This window comes from Meles meles, chromosome 15, assembly GCF_922984935.1.
Source record: "Meles meles chromosome 15, mMelMel3.1 paternal haplotype, whole genome shotgun sequence".
NCBI lineage: Eukaryota > Metazoa > Chordata > Mammalia > Carnivora > Mustelidae > Meles > Meles meles.
This window is the reverse complement of record NC_060080.1, coordinates 31,422,367-31,445,762: the sequence shown is the minus strand read 5'-3', so window position 1 is coordinate 31,445,762 and position 23,396 is coordinate 31,422,367. Positions and strand designations below refer to the sequence as shown.

The 23,396-nt window shown below is 39.2% G+C and overlaps 1 protein-coding gene across 11 annotated transcripts in view; it reads right to left on the bottom strand.

The window, feature by feature from the left end:
• ARHGEF33 (Rho guanine nucleotide exchange factor 33) overlaps window positions 1-23,396 on the bottom strand; it is a 72,852-nt gene that overhangs the window by 33,430 nt on the left and 16,026 nt on the right. For 8 of the 11 annotated variants that reach the window (XM_045980005.1, XM_045980003.1, XM_045980009.1 and 5 more), the window contains exons 3-9: window positions 13,294-13,404; window positions 11,689-11,738; window positions 6,824-6,967; window positions 4,348-4,512; window positions 3,915-4,036; window positions 2,831-2,973; window positions 34-93 (exon numbers count right to left, since the gene is read on the bottom strand). In XM_045980005.1, coding sequence (XP_045835961.1) covers window positions 34-93; window positions 2,831-2,973; window positions 3,915-4,036; window positions 4,348-4,512; window positions 6,824-6,967; window positions 11,689-11,738; window positions 13,294-13,318 — 709 coding nt within the window. In that variant the 5' untranslated portion in view covers window positions 13,319-13,404. The remainder of the gene's footprint in view (window positions 1-33; window positions 94-2,830; window positions 2,974-3,914; window positions 4,037-4,347; window positions 4,513-6,823; window positions 6,968-11,688; window positions 11,739-13,293; window positions 13,405-23,396) is intronic. The other 3 variants (XM_045980011.1, XM_045980012.1, XM_045980013.1) reach the window with 1 other exon arrangement.

The window sequence follows — 23,396 nt, the reverse complement described above, 5'->3', positions numbered from 1 at the left end:
TGCCAGAAAAGAACTAAACACAGAGGTACTTACCAGGACCCATCATCCCCTTCACATTACTGTCTGGGACATGCATGGATCTGGACTCTTGGGCTGCAGAGAAAGGAAAGTTTCCATCAGTATCCACTAACAGGGGCTGGCACCTTCTATGAGCCAGACACTTGGGACAGACTCATAGTTGACAGCTTACTGAGGGAGACAGAAGAGCCAAAAATAAAATAAAATTTCAAGCACTCACTATTTTCGCATTTGTAAGAAGATACAGTAAGCGGCACTTACCTCCTAAACTACCACAAGAATTAAATGAGTTGACATGTGTAAACTGCACACAGTAAGAGGTAAATTCTTGTCTAATTATGATGGTGAGGATGAGGAGAGCCAGAATGATGCTGTCCAAGCGTAAGTCAGACCCTGCCACTCCCCGCTTAGCCCTCTAATGGCTTCCCCGGTCAGCGTAAAAAAGCCCAAGGCTTTGTAATGACCATAAAGCCCTAAAATATCTGCCCCCTCCCATACCTGCTGTTTCCTTCTTTTCTTAAAAACTTTATCATCGGGGCACCTGGGTGGCTCAGCAGGTTAAAGTCTCTGCCTTCGGCTCAGGTCATGATCCCAGGATCCTGGGATCGAGCCCCGCATCGGGCTCTCTGCTCAGCGGGGAGCCTGCTTCCCCTTCTCTCTCTGCCTGCCTCTCTGCCTACTTGTGATCTCTGTCTGTCAAATAAATAAATAAAATCTAAAAAAAAAACAAACCCAAAAACCTTTATCTTCTGTCGTCTCTCTTGTTCACTCTACTGTAGCGCCACTGTTCCTGCTCCAACTTGAGTATCTCAATGATGTTCCCGCCAGGACCTTGGCATGGGCTGTTCCCTTTCTTCCCCCTCTGTATGTATCAGCTCATATCTTCACTTCCTTCTGGTCTTTAGACCTGGCACTGTCTCTAAAATTACAGCTGTGCTTCCCTATTCTTCTCCCTATCATAACATATGACACATTTATCTAGCTTGTTTGTTGTCGGCTTCCATGAGGGCAGGGATGTTTATTGTTTCGTTCATTACTATCTCCCACCATCTACATCAGCGTCTGGGGTGATGGATGGGTAGAAGGAAAGAAAAACGGGTAGTGGGACAGTCAGCACGTTGACTGCAACCTCATGAAAGACCTTGAGCCAGAGGCACCCGCAGATTCCTGACTCAGAGAAACTAGAACATGATGAATGTTTGCTATTTTAAGCTACTGAATTTTGGAAGGATAAGCAACAACTGCACCATTTTATAACAGTGTGTAAGTGGGTAAGCCAACCCTTTCTTAAGTTTGGCCCTTGGATCCTGATTTTTAGCATAACCTGTCCTATCCAGAATGTCTTCTTATGGCACATTATTCGGGAAAAATTCTGCAGTAACTCAGTTGACTAAACTATGTTATATAAGCCACGTCTATTATAACAGGGAAGGAAGAGTTGCTACCACACAACTCATTGAACTCCATCTGAGCACTTTGCAAATATAATTTTTAATCTTTTGTCTTATGAACATGTTCAACTTCCCCAGCAGACCTGGCATTGATCTGACCTCTACTTTCCGAGGTAATCCTATATTCTTTCCTAATAAGACCATCTTTTTACATTCTGCCCCTCATGCCATGGAGCAGAGAAAATAGAACCACCTGTGATGAACCCGCTCGGTCCCCAGATGGATCAGTGAGTTTTCTCAGGCTGCACCTATCAGTCTCTAAAGTACCGATTCAGAAGGATAAAAAAACTACAAAGAGAAAAGCAGATCCGTACTTTGAAGTTATACAGATTAAAACCATCTGATTTACATTTTTAAATTTAGTGATTCAAAACACATTCATCGTCTAGGAATACATTGTGCCTTAAGGCATAAGAGTAGAAAGCCACCAGCCCTGCCCCAGAGGAGCTTACAATTGGTTGAGAAGGCCTTGAGCCTCTTTTGGAGACTTTTTATATGTTAGCCAAAAAAAAAAAAGGACAGTTCCTCTAAACAACAATAATGTCTACATCACCCTGCAGCGTATATAAGGTGCCTTATTAGACATTGCTGAGCATACAAAGATGTAGCAAATGTGTAACCAGACATGGTCATAGACGGAGGTGGCTGGATGGAAAGCCAGTTTCTTTAGCTCTGCCCAGGAGCAGTTTTCTGGCATCTGTTCTCTCATCCCTCAGATCAGGAGTGTTGCTAATGACTGTCAGCCACACAGTTTTATGCTAAGAATATGCCTATCTTTAAATTGTCTGTGCAGAGAGACAAGGGTGGAAAGTAATGTGGAAAATAAAACAAGTTATAAGAGTGAGTAATTTTTCTAACATTTTTCTCCTAGGGTTAGTGTTTGAAATTTAGAACCCAGATAAGTATCCCCCCCTCCGCCAAAAAAAAATCTTTAAAAATTGGGCAGATTCCCCTGGTCTCTTAGACTCCTCTGGATTCTTCTTCCTCTTCTTTTTTTTTTTTTTTTAAGGTTTTATTTATTTATTTGGGAGAGAGAGAGAGAAAGAGTACAAGCAGGGGGAGCTGCAGGCAGAAGGAGAAAGAGAAGCAGGCTTCCTGCCGAGCAGGAAGCCGGATTTGGGGTTCCATCCCAGGACCTGAGATTATGATCTGAGCTGAAGGCAAGTGCTTAACACACTGAGCCACCCAGGCACCCCAGGATCCTGTGGATTCCTATAAATTCCAGTTATAGGAAGGAAAATTCTGAGCTATACATCATTTTCCTATAAGGATACAAGACATAAACCCATTCTCACTATTACTCGAGCGCTAGGAATCAAGGGGAAAGGCTGGGCTAATTCAGTATGATTTGCAAACTGTACCTTTTTCATAGGCCTGAGAAGGCAAAAGATTTGTAAAGTCTTCACTTGGAAGAACAGGCTCAGGGATATTGATCGAACGGAAAGGACTTCCTTGGGCTTGAGCAGGCCCACCCTGCGAGCCATGTTCTTCTTTCTGAGTTTTCCTGGGGAAGGAAAACAAAGGGTCTTAATACCTGATGGGTTAAAAAGAGAATCAGTTCAGAGTAATTCGAGAAAAATTCTGAATTATTGGGTTGAACCATAAAAAAGTGCTGTTTTTGTAAATTTAAAAGTTAGATACTCGCAGTTCTTAGGGTTCAACTTAATTCATCGCCAAAGCTGGAGAAAAAATTTCAAATACATACAAATCACATCCTCATTGTAATATCTATATTTTTGTTTTTCTGTTCCTGGCTTCCTTGTCATCAGGATCTGTACAGAGTTAGCAATGGTGACAATTTGCTTGGGATGATTTACATTCACTCAACAGAGCAACACAGAGGTACCAGGAAGCAGCAGGTCTTCAACCACAAACAACAAGTCATTCTTCGGGGTCACACAAATACCATTACCACATTTCTCTTTTAAATTTGATAATTTAAAAGTTCCAACTTGATATAACAATAATGATCATATATGTTTAATGGTGAACCTTAATTGATTCAAGCTGGTTGAAATATTAACATAAATGTATTTTGGATGGTAGACGTAAACTAGTAGTAGTGTTAGAGAAATTTTAGAAAACTAATTAAAAAAGAAAATCATGAGTGACCCCACTGTCTTAACACACAATTACCATCTTTAAATATATCTTTCTAGTTGTTATTTTACATGTTTTTATAGTTGAAAAGTCTACATGTAATTTTATATCATTTTTATTTCACTTCCTGTTGTATTGAGAGCATTTTCCATGCAACAGTTACCAGCCATTTTTAAACATAACTGATTTTTATGATTCTATGACCTCCACCACAAGCTGACCTGCAGATCCCAGCAGTATATAGCCACTTAGCTATCTGCTGATAGAGGGGTTGGAATTCTCAGTGTCACTGTGCAAGCCTCTGCTTATGAGTTTGCCATTGGGCGGTTTTGGTAACACACTCACTTGGCTTTAACTTTTCGAGATTCCCTTCTCTTTTCCTGCTGAAGTTGTTCAATTTTCTGTTGCATTTCTTCTTGTTTGGAAGTGATGGCTTGAATCATTGACATGGCATTGCTCAGCTCTTCCTGAAAAATAGGAATTGATACATATTAAATTTGGTAAAAGGTAAAAGGGATGAAAGGATATAACATGATATCTAGTATACAATAAGCTTTTAATACATATTTGTTCAATGAATGAGAGATGAACATCTTATTTCTATTGTAATCTATAATTTTAACACAGAGATCCAGGAAAGAAAAACATGAAACAGATTTTTTTTTTTTCCCATGACAGTTAGTGAATTTGGCTGCTACATGAAAGGTGTTTTTCTACATCTGTAACTAAGACCAAGAACCCTCTGTTTAGCTAGGGAAGGAATAGAAGAGGAACCTACCTTGAAATAGTTCAACGAATTCTTCATCTCAGTAACTTTTTCTTCCATGGAACATCGGCAGCTCTTAACCTTCTCTTCCAAAGCATATTCTCCATGTTGAATTCTTGACAGTTCTTGCATTGCTTCCGTGAATCCAGTTTTGAGTTCAGAGGCCAAGGCCTGCAACTAAAGACAATCACCAAGAGTGAATTCAGTTTTCTGTAAACTATGATAAATACTACCACTGGCCCCTTGAGTTTTCATTTTGTTTGAGAAACCAGACTCCGGAAAATCTACAGACCTCATTTCCTGGTAGACTAAAGTTTAGACAACATATGGCAAACCTGGTCCCATTCTTTTAGGGAAAGAGGGAATTTTTTATACAGCACATGCCAAAGCTTAATAGTGACAAGCAAGCAAACCATTAAGTTTACAAGTGCTCCTGTGAGCTACTGTTTATTCTAACACCTTTGATTAAAATGAGATTTACTTGAAAAGCAACATATGCATGTGAAATACAATCTGATCCAATAATTCTTTGAATCCCATGAAAGAATCCCATATTATCCCTGGTGTTGTAGAAGATGAAGAAATTCAGTTATATTTCCCTTAAAAAATTAAATGCTAAAAAGAGTAATAACTAGGCACATCTGAGAATTTCTTTGAAAGGGAAGAGGCCATATATATGTATATAATACATATATATATTATATATATATGATGATGTCATGGAAAAGGAGTAAATGGCATTTGCATTTGAGTGGCAGGAAATAGCTATAGTGTTATGAGCTCAGCACACTGTTGTTGATAGTGATGTTGAATTATCTTCAGAGTCAAGCCTGGTCCTGTAGGAGTGCATCGGACTTCTGTTGTCAATTTCCATACCATGAAAAAGGTATCAATTCTGGAGTCAGTTAGGGTACAAATTCTAGCTCTTCTATGAGAAGTAAGACCTTGGGCAAGTTGGTTAACCTCTTTGTAGCAGTCTCCTCCTGCATAAAATAACTACTGTGACATCTATTTCACAGGGCTGTCTGGAGATTAAATGAATACACGTAGGTAAGCTTCCTGCCACAGTGCATGCTTGGTACAAAGAAGGTGTTCAAGAAATTTAATTCTTCTCCCCCTTTCAGTGACACATCAAAAAGTTAAGCACAAACAGAAATGTGGAGAAAATGGAGCGCTTCTAAAGTTCGGGTTGTTGGGGTTTTTTTATTGAACAAATGTAAAAAAGCATTTCAACACACAGAAAGTTAAGATAATAATAACAATAAGATAATAACATTACTTTCTTGGAATTCATGATCTTATACTCTGCTAAGGAGAGGAACTCGTAGCTTCAGTTCTCTCTTTAAAACAGAACTTATGACAAAATTAACAAAATTCCTTCCAATGTGTACTTCTAAACATTTTCAGAATCTGGTCATCCAAAATGATTCCAGCTCACAATGACACCTCCCACTATAAAATGACTTGATCTCCTACACCACATTTTTAAAATATAGGGTTTTGTGGTTCACTGTGCCTCACAAAGGTTTCTTTCAAGGGGAGGGAATAGTGAGAAATAAGAGGAACCAAAGAGATCATTCTGAGGAAGAAAGCAGGACCTGCCAAGCATTCAGGGCTGGAAGCCTGAGAAACAACATGAGCAATCTATATTTCGCCACAGTCATTTTTAATTTTAATTAATCTTTGCGATGGATCTTTGTACATGTCCTAATCTAGTCATCATAATGGATTAAATCACCAAGTCCACTACCTTTGATCTGGTAGTTCTCATTATATAAATTCATCTTCAGTGAACAAAATAAGATCGACGGCAATATAATATCAAAGCAAAATCTGTGCAAGTTTTAAAATTGAAGGAAGGAAATCTGACGTTCATTCAGATGCTCTGGTTTTCTGTTTGAAAAAAAAAAGGGAACCACTATCCGACAGAAATAGGTTTCATTATCACTGCTCCCTTAGGTGGATGTAAGGAGTTTTCCCCAGGAACCAAAAGACAGCAGGAGGATCCTAGGGGAAAGGACTTTTTCTCACCTGTAGAACCCCAGCTCTAAAAAAATAAATAAATAAAAATAAAAAATAAATAAAAAATTGAGTTTCCCTAACAGCCAGGTTATATAGGGACTTTGGGGATTTTGAAACCATTTTAGGTTAGAAACCCATTTCCTTCCCATTTATTACCTTGAGCCCCTTGGGTACCTACCACCAAAATAACACTATTGACTGATAAACAGCTTTCCATCCACTGATCAGCCAAGGAAGGGATGCCACATGTGAACATAATCACACCAGAAACGTGTCGCCTTGAAGATGGCATTGGGCTCAGTATCTTTGGCTGCTACAGACTAGTTTTCCAGTACCAACTGGCGGTTCCTTGTGAATAAAAAATACTCTGAGGACATGGACTTAACATCTTTTCTCTGCTCTCTCTCTTCAACTCTCTCATTTGACAGCCCACAGCCCACCCCAAGGATTAGAAATGGGTGTCTACCTTGTTCTCCAGCGAGTTGAACACGTTCCTCATCTCGTTGATTTTTTCATGAAGCTGCTCTAGAGAGGTTATGATCCCTCCATCCTGCCGCTGGAGGCGGGCTCCCACCGGAGGCAGGTTCAGGGAAGACTTGTACTTCGAAGCCTAGGGTACCACAGAGGGCATCTTAGGCTCAAAGAAATAGGGGAGAGGAGTCCGAATTCTTCCCATTTCCTGTTCTTAATTTCTGTTTCTCAATTTTCTTTACTTTCTTGGCCTCTTAACTCTTCTCAAGGTGAATTTTAATCAATGTCTTCCCATCACTTTTCACCAAAGTTCCCTCAGACTAAGTTTTCATAAATTATGCAAGTTGTTCCAACTTGTTTTTCACACAGACTTGCCCTTCATTCTGTTCCATTATCAAGGTCAAAGTCTAGTCTGAGTCCAACTCAGGGGACTGGGCCTGGGCCTTGAGATCCCTGCTAAGTCATAAATGTCAAGATTTGAGGAAGCTCCACAAGGCAGGCCAAATTCCTACAACACCTGACGACAGGCTCTAAGAATCAGCACACGATGGCAAGGACGCCAACGTAATTGCTTTGGTTTCCCCCCAAACCAGGGTTTGTACAGAGGAAATAGGGTCTTTCTGCCAGTTTTCATCTTCTTCATTTTAGGCCCGTTTATTAATCCCCAGAAATATGATAATCTGAAACAAAAAGTGGGCAGCAAGTCGTTTGAGTGGTCAAGTAAATTTCCCAAATCTACTCTTCCACACTCCCTGCAGAAGTTGACCCTTAACGTCGTTCTTACAGTGCACGACTGAAGGTGATGGGAAGCAGGACACGCTGGAAATTTATCTTATCCAGGAATGCACCACAGGCCTAGTAGATTAATTTCTCTGGTGCTGGGAGATATTCCTTAGTGGCAAAAAGAGACTGAGGCTCAAAATGGACTTAACAAATGCTAGAAAACTTTCAAAGGCAATTCTAATTATGAAACCTATTACTGTAGGACTGGTTCCCATAGTTTTTCAGTTAGGGGTCCTTTTGGCACATAACTCATTTTCTCAAATTATTTTCATTACAGAGAAAAAGAAAAAAGAAAAAAAAAAACACTTCAAATCTCCCTACTTTTATACAACCGCGAATGTTTGGGCACATTTTCTTCTGTTTTGTTCTGTGAATATAAGTGCATACATTTATATGGTTGAACTCATACTACAGGTATATTTGCCAAACACTGTTATAAACCCTTTCCTGTAGCCTTCAAATTTTTTTCTATGTGTCTATTTTTAATGGTTACTCGATATTCCATCCTATGGATGTGCCAGAGTTTATCCACCCATTCAGTTTCCTTGGAAATTTATGTTGTTTGTAATTTTTCAACATTATAAATAATGCTGACCTATAATGCTTTTTATTTAAAGCTTGGTATGCATTTCAGATTATTTCCTTAGGATAAATTCCTAAATATGAAATTACTGTGAGTTTAAGGACGTTGGGTAGTATTTGACTCAAAGGTCAATGTATTATTAGTTTATTTAGAAATTAGTATATTTAGAAAAACATGTCTTGGACAAAATATACTAAACATAAGTAACATAAATGGGAGGAGGCTACAATGTTTACATTCTTGCAGGTGAGCCAGAAACCTATTGGAATTCACATCATTAGGTGGGAGTTGGGCTAGGACCAAATGGTGCAGTTACCACATCTGTGGCCTTGATTGTGGGACCCCACCCCCCACTGCTCAAGTTAATGGAATCTTATTTTAAAAATCCATGTGCAAAAGGAAATAATCAGTCTGCAGCAACACAATCTGACTCTGGAGAAGAGAGTGGGTGAAATCTGAGAGGCCTATGTACAGTGAACGAAGGATGAGAGAAAAGCAGGATAGACTTGGAGTCAAATAAAAGGGAATATGAGCTAAAGAACAATCAGTGTATCCACACAGATTCACCGGTTCTGATAATAATTCTGGAATGAACTGGGAGCTGGTTGAGCTTGTTCTCCTGTTGGCTCCCATGATCTGATTTGGGTCAAGGTACCTTATTTACAAAGGAGGTCAAATCCATCTAAAGAGCAAGGAGGTAATTAGGGTTACGAACATTTTAACACTTTTACTGTATTTTAACTAAAAAGTTCTATTGAAGTTTCCACCAATTTACACACACTCATCAGAACTAAATATTATTATTTTATTATTCACTAATCAGATTGTCATAAGCTTCAAAAGCCTCCATCTTCTCTCCTACTTATTAGCTATCTATAATTCTACTTTACTAAGTTGTCTGTGTCCTTTACCCATACTCTATTGAGGTCTCTTCTCTCCATCAGAAGTTTCTTTTTTTACTGACTTGTATTGACTATTTATATATCATTAAACCCTTGTGGTATTTTTCTGTAAAAAAAAATTTTCCTGTTTTGTTATTTGCCTTTGAATTAGTTGAAAATACATTTATGTTGGGAAATTTTTAAATTGTGATGTGGGGGGAAATCTCTAGCCCTTTCCTTTGTGATTTCTTCCAGTGCTTTTTTCACATCCAGAGACAAGATAAATATTCACTCATTCTAAACTTCTATAATTTGATTTTTTAAAATTTCTAGCCCTTTAATCCATTTCTGAGTTTATTTTGATGAGGGTAGGAAGTAAGGATCTCTTCTTTTTTGTCCCAAAGAAGAACCAGATGATTTTCCAAACACGATTTGACACCAGACTAAATGAGTGCATCAGATCTCTTCGCTCAAAGCAATATACACATCTTGTAGATATTCATTCATTCATTCATTCAACTAACATTTATTGAATATGTGTTATAATCCAGGCACTGTACTTTATGCTGAGGATACAACAGACAGCAAAATGGACTAAGTCCCTGCCCTTGGAGCTTACATTCTAGTGAAGGAAACAGACAATTAAAAAATAAATAAACAAGATACTATTTACTATAATTTCAGGTAGGGATGGGGGTCTATCAGGAAAATAAAAGAGAAAATGCCTAAAACGTCATATTTCACTTCAAATTTCATAGTTTGCTCTCCCTTTTTGGTATAGATTGTATTCTGTTATAGTTAACCTCCCCCTGCTTCCCTCCTTCCTCTTCCTCTTCTTCTTTCTTTACTTCTCCTTCATCTTCTTTTGGTTAAGTGTTGCTTGGAGTACCAGTCTGGGTTCTAGGAAGCATTCTTTTAAAACAAGGATGGGTTATGATCACAGCACCACAGAGGTCCTATAGACCAGCTTCGCTTCCACCGCTTCATTTGTTCCACGCGAACAGATGTGCTTGGATTTGTGATACAATGAGAGAATGAGGCCACCCCCCACTGCCGCTATATTTAGCCAACATTCAGGGAGTGACCTACATAAAGTCTATAATAGACTTTAAATCATACCTAAGCTTAAAGACATACTCACAGTCATTCCAATGCCATACACAGGTCAGATGTGAGCAGAGGAGAGGTGGGCAGGGAAGGCAGTTGGAAGTTGTGGACAAGTGAGGCATCAAATCAGCACTGAGTGAAGCCTCACTCCTGCTTCCAGGCCTTTGTTCAAGCTGGTCCCTCTGCTTGAAACACCTTTTCCCATATCCACTTACCAAATGACCAATCTGTCCTTAAATGCCTTCAGCCAATATTCATTCATCTCACCACCACATCAATACCTCTGTTAGAATCCTTCCATCAGCCTACCTGTTTGAGCCATTTATTGAATCTGTTTTCCAGAAGGTGGACACTTAAAAATCAATTGCAAATGTCTGTTTTATTTCTCACTAGACCAAGCAGTTGATTTTACACATAGTAACTGCTCAATAAATATGTAATAAATTGAAATGAGGCTGTTTCCTCTACTCTTTCCCACTGCTGGTCTTGGTCTAGGAGCAGTGTGATTACAAAAATGTTTCATAATGCTGTGTTGGCTCACCCTGATTGGCTCACAGCAGTGACCTCTTACATGAGATTTCTGGGAGCTAGTCATTATTTTCATTTTATTTCATTTATTTCATTTTATTATCACTTAAACTCAACAAATTTAAATAAAATTTCCCTTAAAACTCTCCACTCTTCTGGATTCCTATTGCTTTCTCCAGAAGACCACTCCCCTACCAAACCTTAAAACTTTACAGCCAACTGTGAAATCATCCTTCCTCCCAGCCCGCACCAAGCTCTGCTAGTTCTTTCTTCTGTCTCCTGCGTTCCAGATTACAGTGCCTTAACTTGAGAGGGGAGCATGGATTTTCCTAGCCAAAAACTTCTTTTACATTACAGATTACATCAGAATAAACATCCATTATTTTTAAGGACAGAATTTTACTTTAAATGTACATTTAGAAGATAGACAGCAAATAAATACTCTGTAGAAAGTCAAAGCAGCCCCAAGTGACTATTGTTGCAAACATACTATAAAATGTTTTGCAGAATTTTTAACTTCCTTAGAAATAAAATTATTCCCATTGTTTAGAGGGAGCTTAACATTTTTTGGATCACCCTATGTGAACATCTGCAGCGTTAACCCCCTTTCAATTTTCAATTCTCCCTGCTAAAATAGGAAACAAAGAAAAACAGAGCTTGCTCTCTCCTCCTCTCTCATGGAGATGGCATCGCACAGTGTCATGGCCAGAGTGAGTGGCAACAGGCAAGGAAAGCGGAATGGACATGGGAGTGGCCATGCCATAATTTAGAACCTAGAAAAGCTGTCCTTCCCTCAACAGTTTTCTCAAAGGTGCAACGTGAGCGACACTCTCTGCCCTGCCTACTTCATGGTCCTGGTAAGTGAACAAACACAATGACAGAGGTGCAAGCACTTGCGAGTGCTAGAAAACTCTGTACATAAGCGACAGTCATCACTATCACACACAGGAGTGTTCAAACCAATCTAATTGTTTTTACCTGGTAAATCTGTGTGGAAGGGTTATTCATCGGCATATGTTCATTCTCTCCTGTAGGAAGAAAGAGCTTTGTTCAATGAACATGACTCGTTCTGTCCCTATCCTCTTCACACACATGCAGGGAATAAGGCGACTCATAGGATCTTAAATCTGTGACTGCATGACAAGAAACCAGTGATATAAGAACAAAATGTGAGACGGTGTAGGTGGTTTCTATATTCACATCCTAATGACCTAACCATATCCACCTGATAAAACTCTTGTGGTAACAAAACAAAACATGTTCTACCACAGTGGAGAAGTTTCTCAACCAAAGTAAATGATTAGTGATCATTAACCAGCCAGAAGGGAATGCCCTTGAAGGGTTTCCCTCCATGTTCTTGAGGCTAACAGGAGTTTACTTGAGGAGGTAGTTCTGTACTCAAGAAGGCTACACCAGACACCTGTCAAGTTATCACTCTGTTGTTCTCAGGACACCTACATAAAATGTCCTTGCCAAACTTTTAAGGTTTCCCCTCCTATCACTGCCCAGATCCGCTAAGGTAATCTTACTGTCTTCCTGCACAAGAGGGTTGGTAAAGGGAATTGTCAATGGAAAGATTCTGGGGAGGAAGAAAGAAAAGATTATTGGCAACACTAGAGACTGTAATGCAGGGCAAATACAAAGGAGGTAGTAGGTTATAAAAATCACTTATAAACTAGGGAGAAAAAGGGTTGGCTTAAACTTTCAGAACCACATTGGCTGGCCACGAAGACAAAACAGTCGTGTAAATCATGCAGCTCATTGGTCATCCACTTAGTTATATTTCCATTGTGTCACATTGTATGAATCAAGCAGTTTATAGATGAAAGCACCGGTTGCAAATATTTGGTTGTATGAATGTGTGTGTATATTGTTCCCTTAAGACATACTGGTGTAGAAAACCCTCCCTTAGAGGAACCAGCTTCAGTGTATTAAGTTCATAAATAATACGTAACCTGAGCCCAGAACTTATACAAACGGAAGGCTGTTCCTGTAAAATCCAGGTGGTTTGAGGTCACCAAAACTCCTCACACGAGCTTGGGTAAAGATTACTTAGCCCATTTTATACTGTGTCCCAGCAGCCTGGTATCAGGGCAAGAACCAGAACATGAGAACAGAAAACAGGATTCCAGATCAAACTTTGACATTTTGTGATTGTAGCCTGACTCCTCTGTGAATGTTTCCTTATCTGTAAATTGGAGATGATAACAAAGCTGTTTCTATGTGGTTGATTCTGTGTAGTAAAGATGAGAAGAGGGAGCACTTATGTTTCTAGAAGGTGTTGGATGTTTATTATTTGAATCTGTATCTTGGCCTTATTCAGCAGGTTGTTCTGAAGCAAGTCCTAAAGTTATTGCTAAGAAAAATAAGATAATTTTTCAGACCAAATTATATAGAGAGCATTTCCACATTTCCTGTTTCTCCAGCACCAAGTTTGTGCTCTTCATGGTCATTATATGATGAGAAGGAGATGAGAATAGTCAAGGTAACATATTACCATGTTTTGATACAATGGCAAGAGAAGACTGAAACCTCCGTTTCTTAAATCCTGAGATCTAAAGCAAGACATAGGAAAAATCTAACCTTGCTTTGTTTTGGTCTTTTCCATGGTGCCTGTTGCTTCTTTCCTCCAGCTGATTCTTCAACATTACATCCTCATTGTCCCTGGATCAGGCCACCCCTTCTTCTCTGGACCTGGCAATTGAAATCAAGAATACGGGATAGCAAGTAGGACTGATGAAGTAACTGGACTTATTTTATGTATTAACATAATAATTGAAATGAACAGAGCTATTAGAAGCAACTTGAGGTTTATGTCATTTCAGAAGAGTAAAAATATCATGTTAATATTTGGTTTAAAAGTTAAAGGTATTTTATAAATAAACATGAAATTCATTACTTAAAATTGTGGCATTTTTTAATACACTAAATTCTTTTTTGGATCAAATCAATTACTTTAGACCCATTAATTTAATTTTATTTTTTTTAAAGATTTTTTTATTTATTTACTTGACAGAAAGAGATCACAAGTAGGCAGAGAGGCAGGCAGAGAGAGAGGAAGGGAAGCAGGCTCCCTGCCAAGCAGAGAGCCTGATGCAGGGCTCGATCCCAGGACTCTGGGATCATGACCTGAGCCGAAGGCAGAGGCTTCAACCCACTGAGCCACCCAGGTGCCCCAGACCCATTAATTTTATTAACAGGTTATAGTTGAGGGAGATCATCTTAAGAAGAAAAAATTTGGGGCACCTGGGTGGCTCAGTGGGTTAAAGTCTCTGCCTTCCGCTCAGGTCATGGTCTCAGGGTCCTGGGATCAAGCCCCACATCAGGCTCTCTGCTCAGCAGGGAGCCTGCTTCCCCCCCCAACCCCGCCTGCCTCTCTGCCTACTTGTGATCTCTGTCAAATAAATAAATAAAATCATAAGAAAAAGAAGAAGAAACTTAAGCAAATATGAAGGCCAGTGCATCTGTTTCTATTTCGTTGCACAGTGAGTGTCTTGATGACCTCGTTCCCACTTTCAGCATCTGGTAGACCACTTTATACACAGGGGTTGTTTTCAGATGCAGCCTGGTTGTACTGAGCATCACACATGGAGCTGCATGTTCAGAATGCAGTCGAAAAAACAAACCTAACCATCAGTGATATAGACATTGGCCTTCTTTTTGGCCATCTAGGATTGTAACCCTTTCCAACGACAGGGGAGTCTTCCCATCTTACAAAGCTTGATTAAGTCTCTTACTCTAGAGGCTGAAAGTGGCAGGTTCTCCTAAGCTCCCTGCCGCTTTGGCATGAAGGCCGCATGCTCTAGGACATGCCACTCAGATTTTCTCACACCAATTGACACTGGCGTTGCAGAAGGATTTCTTAGGACAAATATACTGGATGTACTTTGCATCCTGGATGTACTTTCTAAGAAACAGAGTTCCTAAAATAGCAGTGGCCCCACGGTGGTGGCAGTGACCATGACCTGGTACAGAGTTGAGGTATGCTGTTTGGGTGTTTTCCTCACCAGAAGAGCTGTACTCTATGATTTGTGGCATTGTTGCTGGCTGCATAATCCCAGTCTTGTTCTCCAGGCTCCCAACAACCCTATGAGCCGCCCATATCCTTTCAGAAAACTCCTATGCTGCTGAAATCAGGCAGAGCTCTTTTCTGTTGCATGCACCTGAGAAACCTGATTGAAACTATCAAAATACATTAACACTATCTAAGATTGAGAAAACAGAAGTCAAAAATGTGTTCGTGGCCCTAGAAAGGACATATCTCATCTATAGCAACAACATGCATATCAGTAATTACCTAGGATAGAAGGTGGGGCTTAATTGGGAAGAGGCACAGGGAACTTTCCAGGGTGATAGAAACGTTCTGTTGCTTAACTGTGGTAGTGGTTATACAGGTGCATACATTTGTCAAAACTCATAAAATGTATATTTTCATTGGGTACATTTTATTCTCTACAAGTTACACCTCAAGAAAGTAGAATTAAAGCTTTTCATTCAGGGGTTCCTGGGTGGCACCATCGGTTGAGCATCGAGCTCCTGGTTTCAACTCGGGTCATGATCTCAGGGTTGTGAGATCCAGTTCCTGGTCAGCTCCATGCTCAGCATGGAGTCTGCTTGAGATTCTCTCCCCCTTTCTCATTGCCCCTCCCACTCATGCTCTCACTTTCCCTCTCTCTGAAATAAATAAATCTTTTTTTTTAAAGATTTTATTTATTTATTTGACAGACAGAGATCACAAGTAGGCAGAGAGGCAGGCAGAGAGAGAGGAGGAAGCAGGCTCCCCGCCAGGCAGAGAGCCCGATGTGGGACTCGATCCCAGGACCCTGAGATCATGACCTGAGCCGAAGGCAGAGACTTAACCCACTGAGCCACCCAGGCGCCCCAAATCTTTTTTTTTTTTAAAGACTTCACCCATTTATTTGTCAGAGAGAGAGAGACAGCACACAAACAGGGGAGTAAGCAGGCAGAGGGAGGAGCAGTCTCCCCACTGAGCAGTGAGCCTGCTTAAGGAACCGTGATGATCATTCAGCTGTATTGCCTGTCAATCTTTCTCCTGTTGAATGTTTTGCATGACTGTTAACGGACCTACTTGCATCACCGTTTCACCTACATTATAGCACAAGTGTTTTACTTTCTTTTTAAAAATTGGATCCTTGTTACTCGTGTTGTTTTTACAGTGGCCACTGAGCAGAGAGTTGCAGGCTTCTCCCCAGTCACACTGATGAGTGTGAACCATCTGCTAGTGTTCTTCCGTTCCTCTCTCCACCTCTCATAATCATATACACACATACACACAGAACATACATGTCATCATACGTCATTTAATAGTACATCGTGACAATCTTTCCAAGATAATTGGTATAGATGAAATCGATTATTTTTAGCGGCTCCATAGTATCTGAGGCATGAATGACCTATGTTAATGATGTCTGTACTGATGTACATTCCCTCGATTTCCATCATTTTGCCACTGCAGTGCTATAACAAACAGCTTAGTACATGGAGCCTTACACATTGGTGCTTTTAATGATGTGGGGTTTTAACAGATATGGCTAGGCTGTTTCACAAAAAGGCTGTAATTATTCTCATTTCCCCCAGGAATATGGCCTGAGTACCTCCTCTCCTGTATTCCAGCCTATAGTGCCTGTTAACACTTTTTAGTTCTTGCCAGTCAGATGGATGACAAGTGATATTTCATAGTTACTTTGGCCCATCGCTAGCGCTACTGCGCATCTCTACATATCCTTACCGTACATTTAGATTTGCTATTTTGAGATGACCTATTCCTCTTTGAATGTTTTTCCATTGGATCATCTATCTTTTCCTTATCATCTAGCAAGAGTTTTCACATAATAGAAATTAGATTTTTATTTGTTGTGTGAATTTTGAATATTTTTCCCATCTGTCGTTTTTGACTTCTGACTTTGTGGTCACTTTTGCTACTGAAACATTTTTAAATTTATGAAGTCAAATAGATCTTTTTCCTTAGTCTAGATTTCTTGCACCACTTTAAAAGCTCTCTGTGGCCCCAAGATTTTATATACATGTTTCCCTAAATTTTCTCCCAATGCTTTCATTATTTTTAAGTGTTTAATTCATCTGGAACTTGTAATTGTATGTGATGCGAGGGAGAGACCGATTTGTTTACCTTCCAGATGGATGGCTGCTTGTGCCTGCACCAGTCATTGCTAAGCCATCCTTTTCCTTCATGGAATTTGAACATTATTTCTGTCACATGTTAACTTCCCATATACACAGAGATCTTTTATGGGCTCTCTGTTCCATTCCAATCTCTGTGTTTCAATTCCCAAACCACAAATTATAGATGTCCTTCCATGTTTTAAAGATATATGATAAGGCAAGTCAACTATATTTTTTTATAATTTGCTTTACCTGACATTTATTTTTCCATATGAATAAAAGAATTCCAAGATCATTTTACCCATTACAAAAAAAATTGGGCTTCTCATTGGAATTGTATTAGATTTATATATTAATTTGGGACAACTGATCTTTTTTTTAATATCAGACTTTTAATATACAGATTTTTAATATACAGAGCATGTATATTCTTTCCTTTGACTGGCTCTTACTTTAAGTCTTTTGATCTGATTTTATTATTTTCTTCTTAAAGATCCTGAGCTGCTCCTGTGAAATTTGTTCAGTATTTTATAATTTTTATTGCTATTGTGAATGGCATTTTCCCATTCCCACTTCTAGCTGGATTTTGTATTCTCTATTTTTTTTTCATATTTGTTTTACATTTAACCACCTTAATAAATCCCTTTACTAATTATGGAAGATTTCTAAATGAGTATTTCTTGGGGTGCGTGGCTCAGTCAATTCATTGTCCAACTCTTGATCCCAGCTGAGGTCTTAACCTCAGGGTTGTGAGTTCAAGCCCAGTGTGGAGCCCACTTAAAAAATAAAATAAATAAATGAGCATTTCTTGAGCTTTCTAAGTAATTTTTTAAAGTTTTTTTTTTTTTTTTAAGTAATCTCTACACCCAACTTAGGGCTCAAACCCATGACCCCAAGATCAAGAGTCACACACTCTACTGACTGAGCCAGCCAGGTGTCCACTTTGGTGATTTTTATCCTTATTTTCAAATATTTATACTGGTTATTTCACTGTCCTATCTTACTGTATTTCTTAGAGCTTCCAGAATAGTGTTTACTAATAATGGTGATGGTGGACATCATTATCCATTTTCTGATTTTAATGTAAATGGCTTTAAAGTCATTTAGAATGATACTTGCTATCTTTGATAAATAATCTCTATCATATTTAAGTAATTTCTTTTTAGTTCTATTTTACTAAAATTTCTTATTAGGAATGGATATTGTATTTTATTAGTCCTCTCAATAGCCATTGCTAGAATTGCTTTTTACCCCATTAATTTATTATTGCTGCTTTCCTGATGTTGAATCATACTCACAGTCCTATAATATTTGCTTGGTCATAGGATATATCTCTCTTGATACACTGTTGGATTCTATTTGTTAATATTTAGACATTTCACAGCTATATTCACGAGTGACTTTGATCTGTGGAAGATTTATTGGTTTTTTGGCATTAAGGTTATGCTAGCTTCTTAAAATGAATTAGAGAGTTTTCAATCTTTTCTTATAATTTAGAAAAATTTCATTTAAATTGGAATTACCTGTTGTTGAAAAGATACTAGAGCATAGCTATGAAATCATCTGGACCTTTTTTTTTAAAGGTTAGACAGGTCTTTAAACTCTCTTCAATTTTTTCAAAGGTAATTGATCTACTCAATTTTTCTACTTAATTCTTTAATTTATGTTCTCCTAGGAAGCCATATATTTCCTTAAATTTGTTAACAGATCTGTTGGTAGAGCTTAAGCATCTTTCTGTGTGCTATATAAAAAATGGTGGAGGGTGCCTGGGTGGCTCAATCAGTTAAGTGGTTAAGCATCTGCCTTTGGCTCAGGTTATAATCTCAAGGTCCTGGGATCGAGCCCCGCATCAGGCTCCCAGCTCAGCGGGGAGCCTGCTTCTCCCTCTGCTGCTCCCCCTGCTTGTGCTCTCTCACTCTCTCTGTCAAATAAATAAACAAAACCTTAAAAAAAGAAAAAGAATGGTGGAGAGAGAAATAACATTTATTGAACAGCTGCTATGTGCCAAGCACTACTGCTTCGTATTTATTTATATTGTCGCATTTTGTTAAATCCTCATATTTGTCCTGTTGAGCATGTATCATTGTCTTGTTTTATAGATGAAAATATTGAGGGTTGAAACAATGAGGTAATAATATACCCAGGATCAAGGATAAACAAATGGCAGAGGGAGCCAGAATTGGAACTCAGGTCTCTGATTTCAGAATGGGTGCTTTTATTACTCATGTCTTTCTCCAAATCATTATGTAATTGTTATATTTAGTTCCTGAAAATTGTTTGAGGAAATTGTTGTTTTACGAAATGTGTCCATTTTCTTTCCTTCCCACAATTATTGAACATTAGGGTAGTTTTCTGTTTTTCACTATAATAAATAAATATTAAAAGGAATATAGCTTTTTTTTTCATATTTAAGGACACTTTTTCTTAGGCAAGGTTTTCAGAAGAGAATTACTAGTCCAAACACTGTGATCACATAAATGAGTAACATATATCTCTCGAAAGGCACATTTTAAAGGGGACGATAACAAGATTACATGGAAAAGTAGTATATTTTTTTCTGGACAAAGCCTTACTACCTTCTGACATTTCCTTTGAGATCCTACTTGCAATCCTTGCTTCATTTTCTGTGGGAATCCCTCACTCTCTGAGCCCATTCTCTAGTCGGCCCTTCATTGCCCTAAAATCTCTAACCAGCGGATGCTGTGCTCACACCAGCTTAGTGTGGCTTCCACTCCTCCCTAGTCTTCCTCCTGTCTTTCCTTCTCTACAATAGCAGGGTTAGCCTCTAAATACACCCATGTTGGCCCTGGCAGACCCTTGGAAAACATTGTGTGTTAAGTTTTTAGGACAAACCTATTAGTTACTAAACCTTTCCTGATCATTATATAGAGCAATGGTTTTCAGTCTGTAGTCTTTGAAGCCCTCGGGCTTTTTTAAACCTGCCTTGGGAACAGGGAAAAAGCCACCAAGCTCATGCGGTCCGGGGCCCCCCTGTTCATCCCCTTCAACCAGTCTCTCTGTTCTTGTCTGATTAACAAACTGCAGATTTGGGGGAAGGATTTCCTTTTAAAATCAGTTTCTGCTGCTGAAAGACAAAGGTTCTAAAATTATTGCACTAGAGAAATAGGAATTAACCGAAGAAGTGATAGCCAGATAGCCAGATTCATATTTTTATGAAATTCATTCAAATAATAAAGTTAATAATATTAATAAAGTTAATAGAAACCTAAAGAATACCCAAAAAAATCTCCTGACCCTCCCCCAGACTGACCTAGAATGTATGCCACACACACACATACACGCAAAAGACCACAAAAACTTAGGATTGTCTATTACTTTCCAATTACTGCTGTGACAAAAAAGGAAAGTTTGACACTTTGGGGAATTGAAATTAATTGAAAGCAGACTGGAGTTAATTTCCATTTCAGTGTCCTTTATTGAATGGGTCTTTAGTGCATATTTCTAATTTAGTAGAATGAGAACTTTTTGTGTTGGGGGGAGGGTGATGAGGAAATATTTTTCCCTGAAACTAAAGTTAATTCATCAGGACAAATCCTGCAAACATTTCCAGAGAAGAAAATCTATATAGTCTTTGTGATGTAGAATGCTTTAAAAATTTTTGAAGAGGGTTGTTTTTCTCTATAGCTTAGAAGGGACCTAGGTTTCAGGCAGTGAAATATTTCATGACCTTGTTTGTACACATGCCATTGTTGATCATTGCAGCTGTGCGGGGCCCTGTTGCCTTCCACCTTATATGGAAGGAAACTGAAGTTCTCAACAATTATTTGCCCAAAGTTACTTCAGAAATAGCTCCAAGTAAGACCATTACTCTATTAGCCTTGATCTTTATTTTTAAAGATTTTTATTTATTTATTTGACAGAGATCACAAGCAGGCAGAGAGGCAGGCAGAGAGAGAGAAGGAAGTAGGCTCCCCGCTGAGCAGGGAGCCCAATGCTATGCGGGGCTCGATCCCAGGACCCCAAGATCATGACCTGAGCCGAAGGCAGAGGTTTAACCCACTGAGCCACCCAGACGCCCCTAGCCTTGATCTTTAAATAAACCATTTCATGCCATCGGGTTTCAAAGCACTATAAGGAACCAGTTTTACTGTATTTAAAAATGTGTTCCTTGCTATGTGGGCTCTGAGAGCCATTCAAATAAATAGGTTGAATGGATTGGTAAAAGGAGAAAAGTTCTAGCAAGTCTGATGAGACAGAGGATGGCTGAGAAAAAGAGAAAGAGTACAAAATAGGACCAAAAAGAGGAGTGTAATCACCAATTCAGGCTATGAAACATTATTTTAAAAATTCTTTATGTCATTTGTTGCCAATAATTTTTAAAGCCAGATGAAACAGACAATTTTCTAGGAAAAGAGATGGCTTCAAAAACTGTAAAGTCAACCACAACGAGTATCTAGAGAAGATACTGAAAGGGGGTGTCATGTATCTCCCCCCCAAATAAGAAATAACCTAGGATGAAATCACAGGAACTTTCTGAAAATAACAGTGACTGTATTATGTAATAAAAACCAGGGAATAGTATATACGTAAATCACTAAATCTATCCCATGAGGTTCTGATACTGAATCTACTCTAGGAAAGCCTAAATAAATAAATGTACAAATATTCTAAATAAAATATCAGAAAGCAAAAAATACAACCCCATGAGTTTGTTCTAGAGTATAAAAATGGCTGGATGCTTATAAATCTACTAATATAATTCATTAATCAACATAAAACAAGAAAACAAAGAGCATAGCATGACCCTTAGAAGCAAAATGATGAGATAAAACAAAGTTCACAATATAGAAGCACGGATGCAAGTGATTAAAATAAGGATGCCCAATGATAATGTAATTTTTTATACCTGCTTCTAAAAACATAGATAACCAAATCATTCTTGAATACATAGCAGCTTATGGTGGCAAAGGCAATACATTCAAGAACTAAAATACAGGCCTCTGCCACCAGACATCCCCCAAAATAAGCAGTCTTATTTTGAAAATGGTCCTCAGTCCTCAAGTCATCCTCTTAATTGACTTTTTCCCAAATATGGATGTTGCTAGAAACAGGGCAGCCCCTGCCACTGAACCAGGACACAAGGCCATCATCACATCCTTGGTTAACTGCCTGAATGCTGGTCCTCTCACCAGACTGTGAGCAACCTGGCAGCAGAGTGGGGTTTTGTTCATCTCTGTGTCCCCAGGTCCTTGTGCCCTTCTGGGGCTTGTCATCAACAAACACTTGTGGAAGTGGAATGAATTCTCATCCAGGTTGACGAGAGAAATATGCCTTCTACCACATGGTGCTTCATGTAAGCAAAAAAGAATTACTGGTAAGTAGAGAAAGGGTTTAGCCTGGATGTGATTTTTGTTAGGGGGAAAAAACCCATCAAGCAAAGTATTAGTAGCAGAACTATATCCCCTGGGCCCACCATTGGGCTTAAAGGCCCTGCCATCTCCTAATGGACAGTCCCACACTAAAACTAATTATAACTACTGCTTCACCCGAGAGCTCCCAAAGCCAGTGAGAAGGGGAGCAAAGAGTGGGCAATTCCTTAGCTCAAGGGCACATAGAGGTTCTTTACATAAGAATATAGAATAACAGAGATCCTTTCACTTCCACCCCATGGGCACATTAATTTGGGGGTTTGTTTACCTAGTATCAGTCAAAATAGAGTAATTTGGTTGAGTTGCTATATGTCAACATTAGTCGGGAAAAAAAGAACACCAGCATGCTATCACACACACAAAAAACAACCCAATGGCCAGAGAGGACTATTTTAAAATTTAAATTAAAATTTAATTTATTGTGTCCTTTAAGACATCAAAATGTATCAACATTTTCAGACCCTATTACTTCCGGGGGCTCTTCTGACTCATTTTATTGACTGGCATATGTAAATGTGCCGGAACCCAATTTTGTGAACCTCAATGCTATAGTATGGGTCTTGTTAGGAAGATGTGCTCACTCTCTTTTCTTATCCTGGTTCAACTCGCTTTAATTTCAACCTTTCAAACAGGTTCTCTCCCTGAATTCATCTGAGTCGAAGTCATGAGCCTCACCAGGACCCTCTTCAGGAGTGGAGCACACAGTGTTGCCCCAGTGCAAGGTAAATGCCTACTTCAGAGGAAGATGAATGACTGTCACTGTATTTTCACCAGGCTGGTCCCCATGGGATGGGCAGGAAGACAGCAAAGGGCAAGAGAGGCTCCTGGCAGGACCGTGAAGGAAAGAGTCCAGAACGCCAGCCCTAGGGACAACCCTAATTAGCAGAGGGGTCTGTCCATGTGGCAGACCTTAACCAGTCCTCAGGAAGCGTGCCGCCTGCTGAGGCCGAGGCAGCAGGCCACGCCAGAGCTGCATCACATGGCTGAGTTAGTAGTACCTTGTGAAATAGATCATCAGTCACCAAAGTCTTTTTTAGGTGAGAGGGGAAACCAGGTTATTGCTGCCTCTCCTGGGAGATGTTTTTTCATAGTTCAGATAAAATGACATCCAATTTGGATCTGCCTTTGGCACTTTCAGAACTGCTAGAAAGGAGA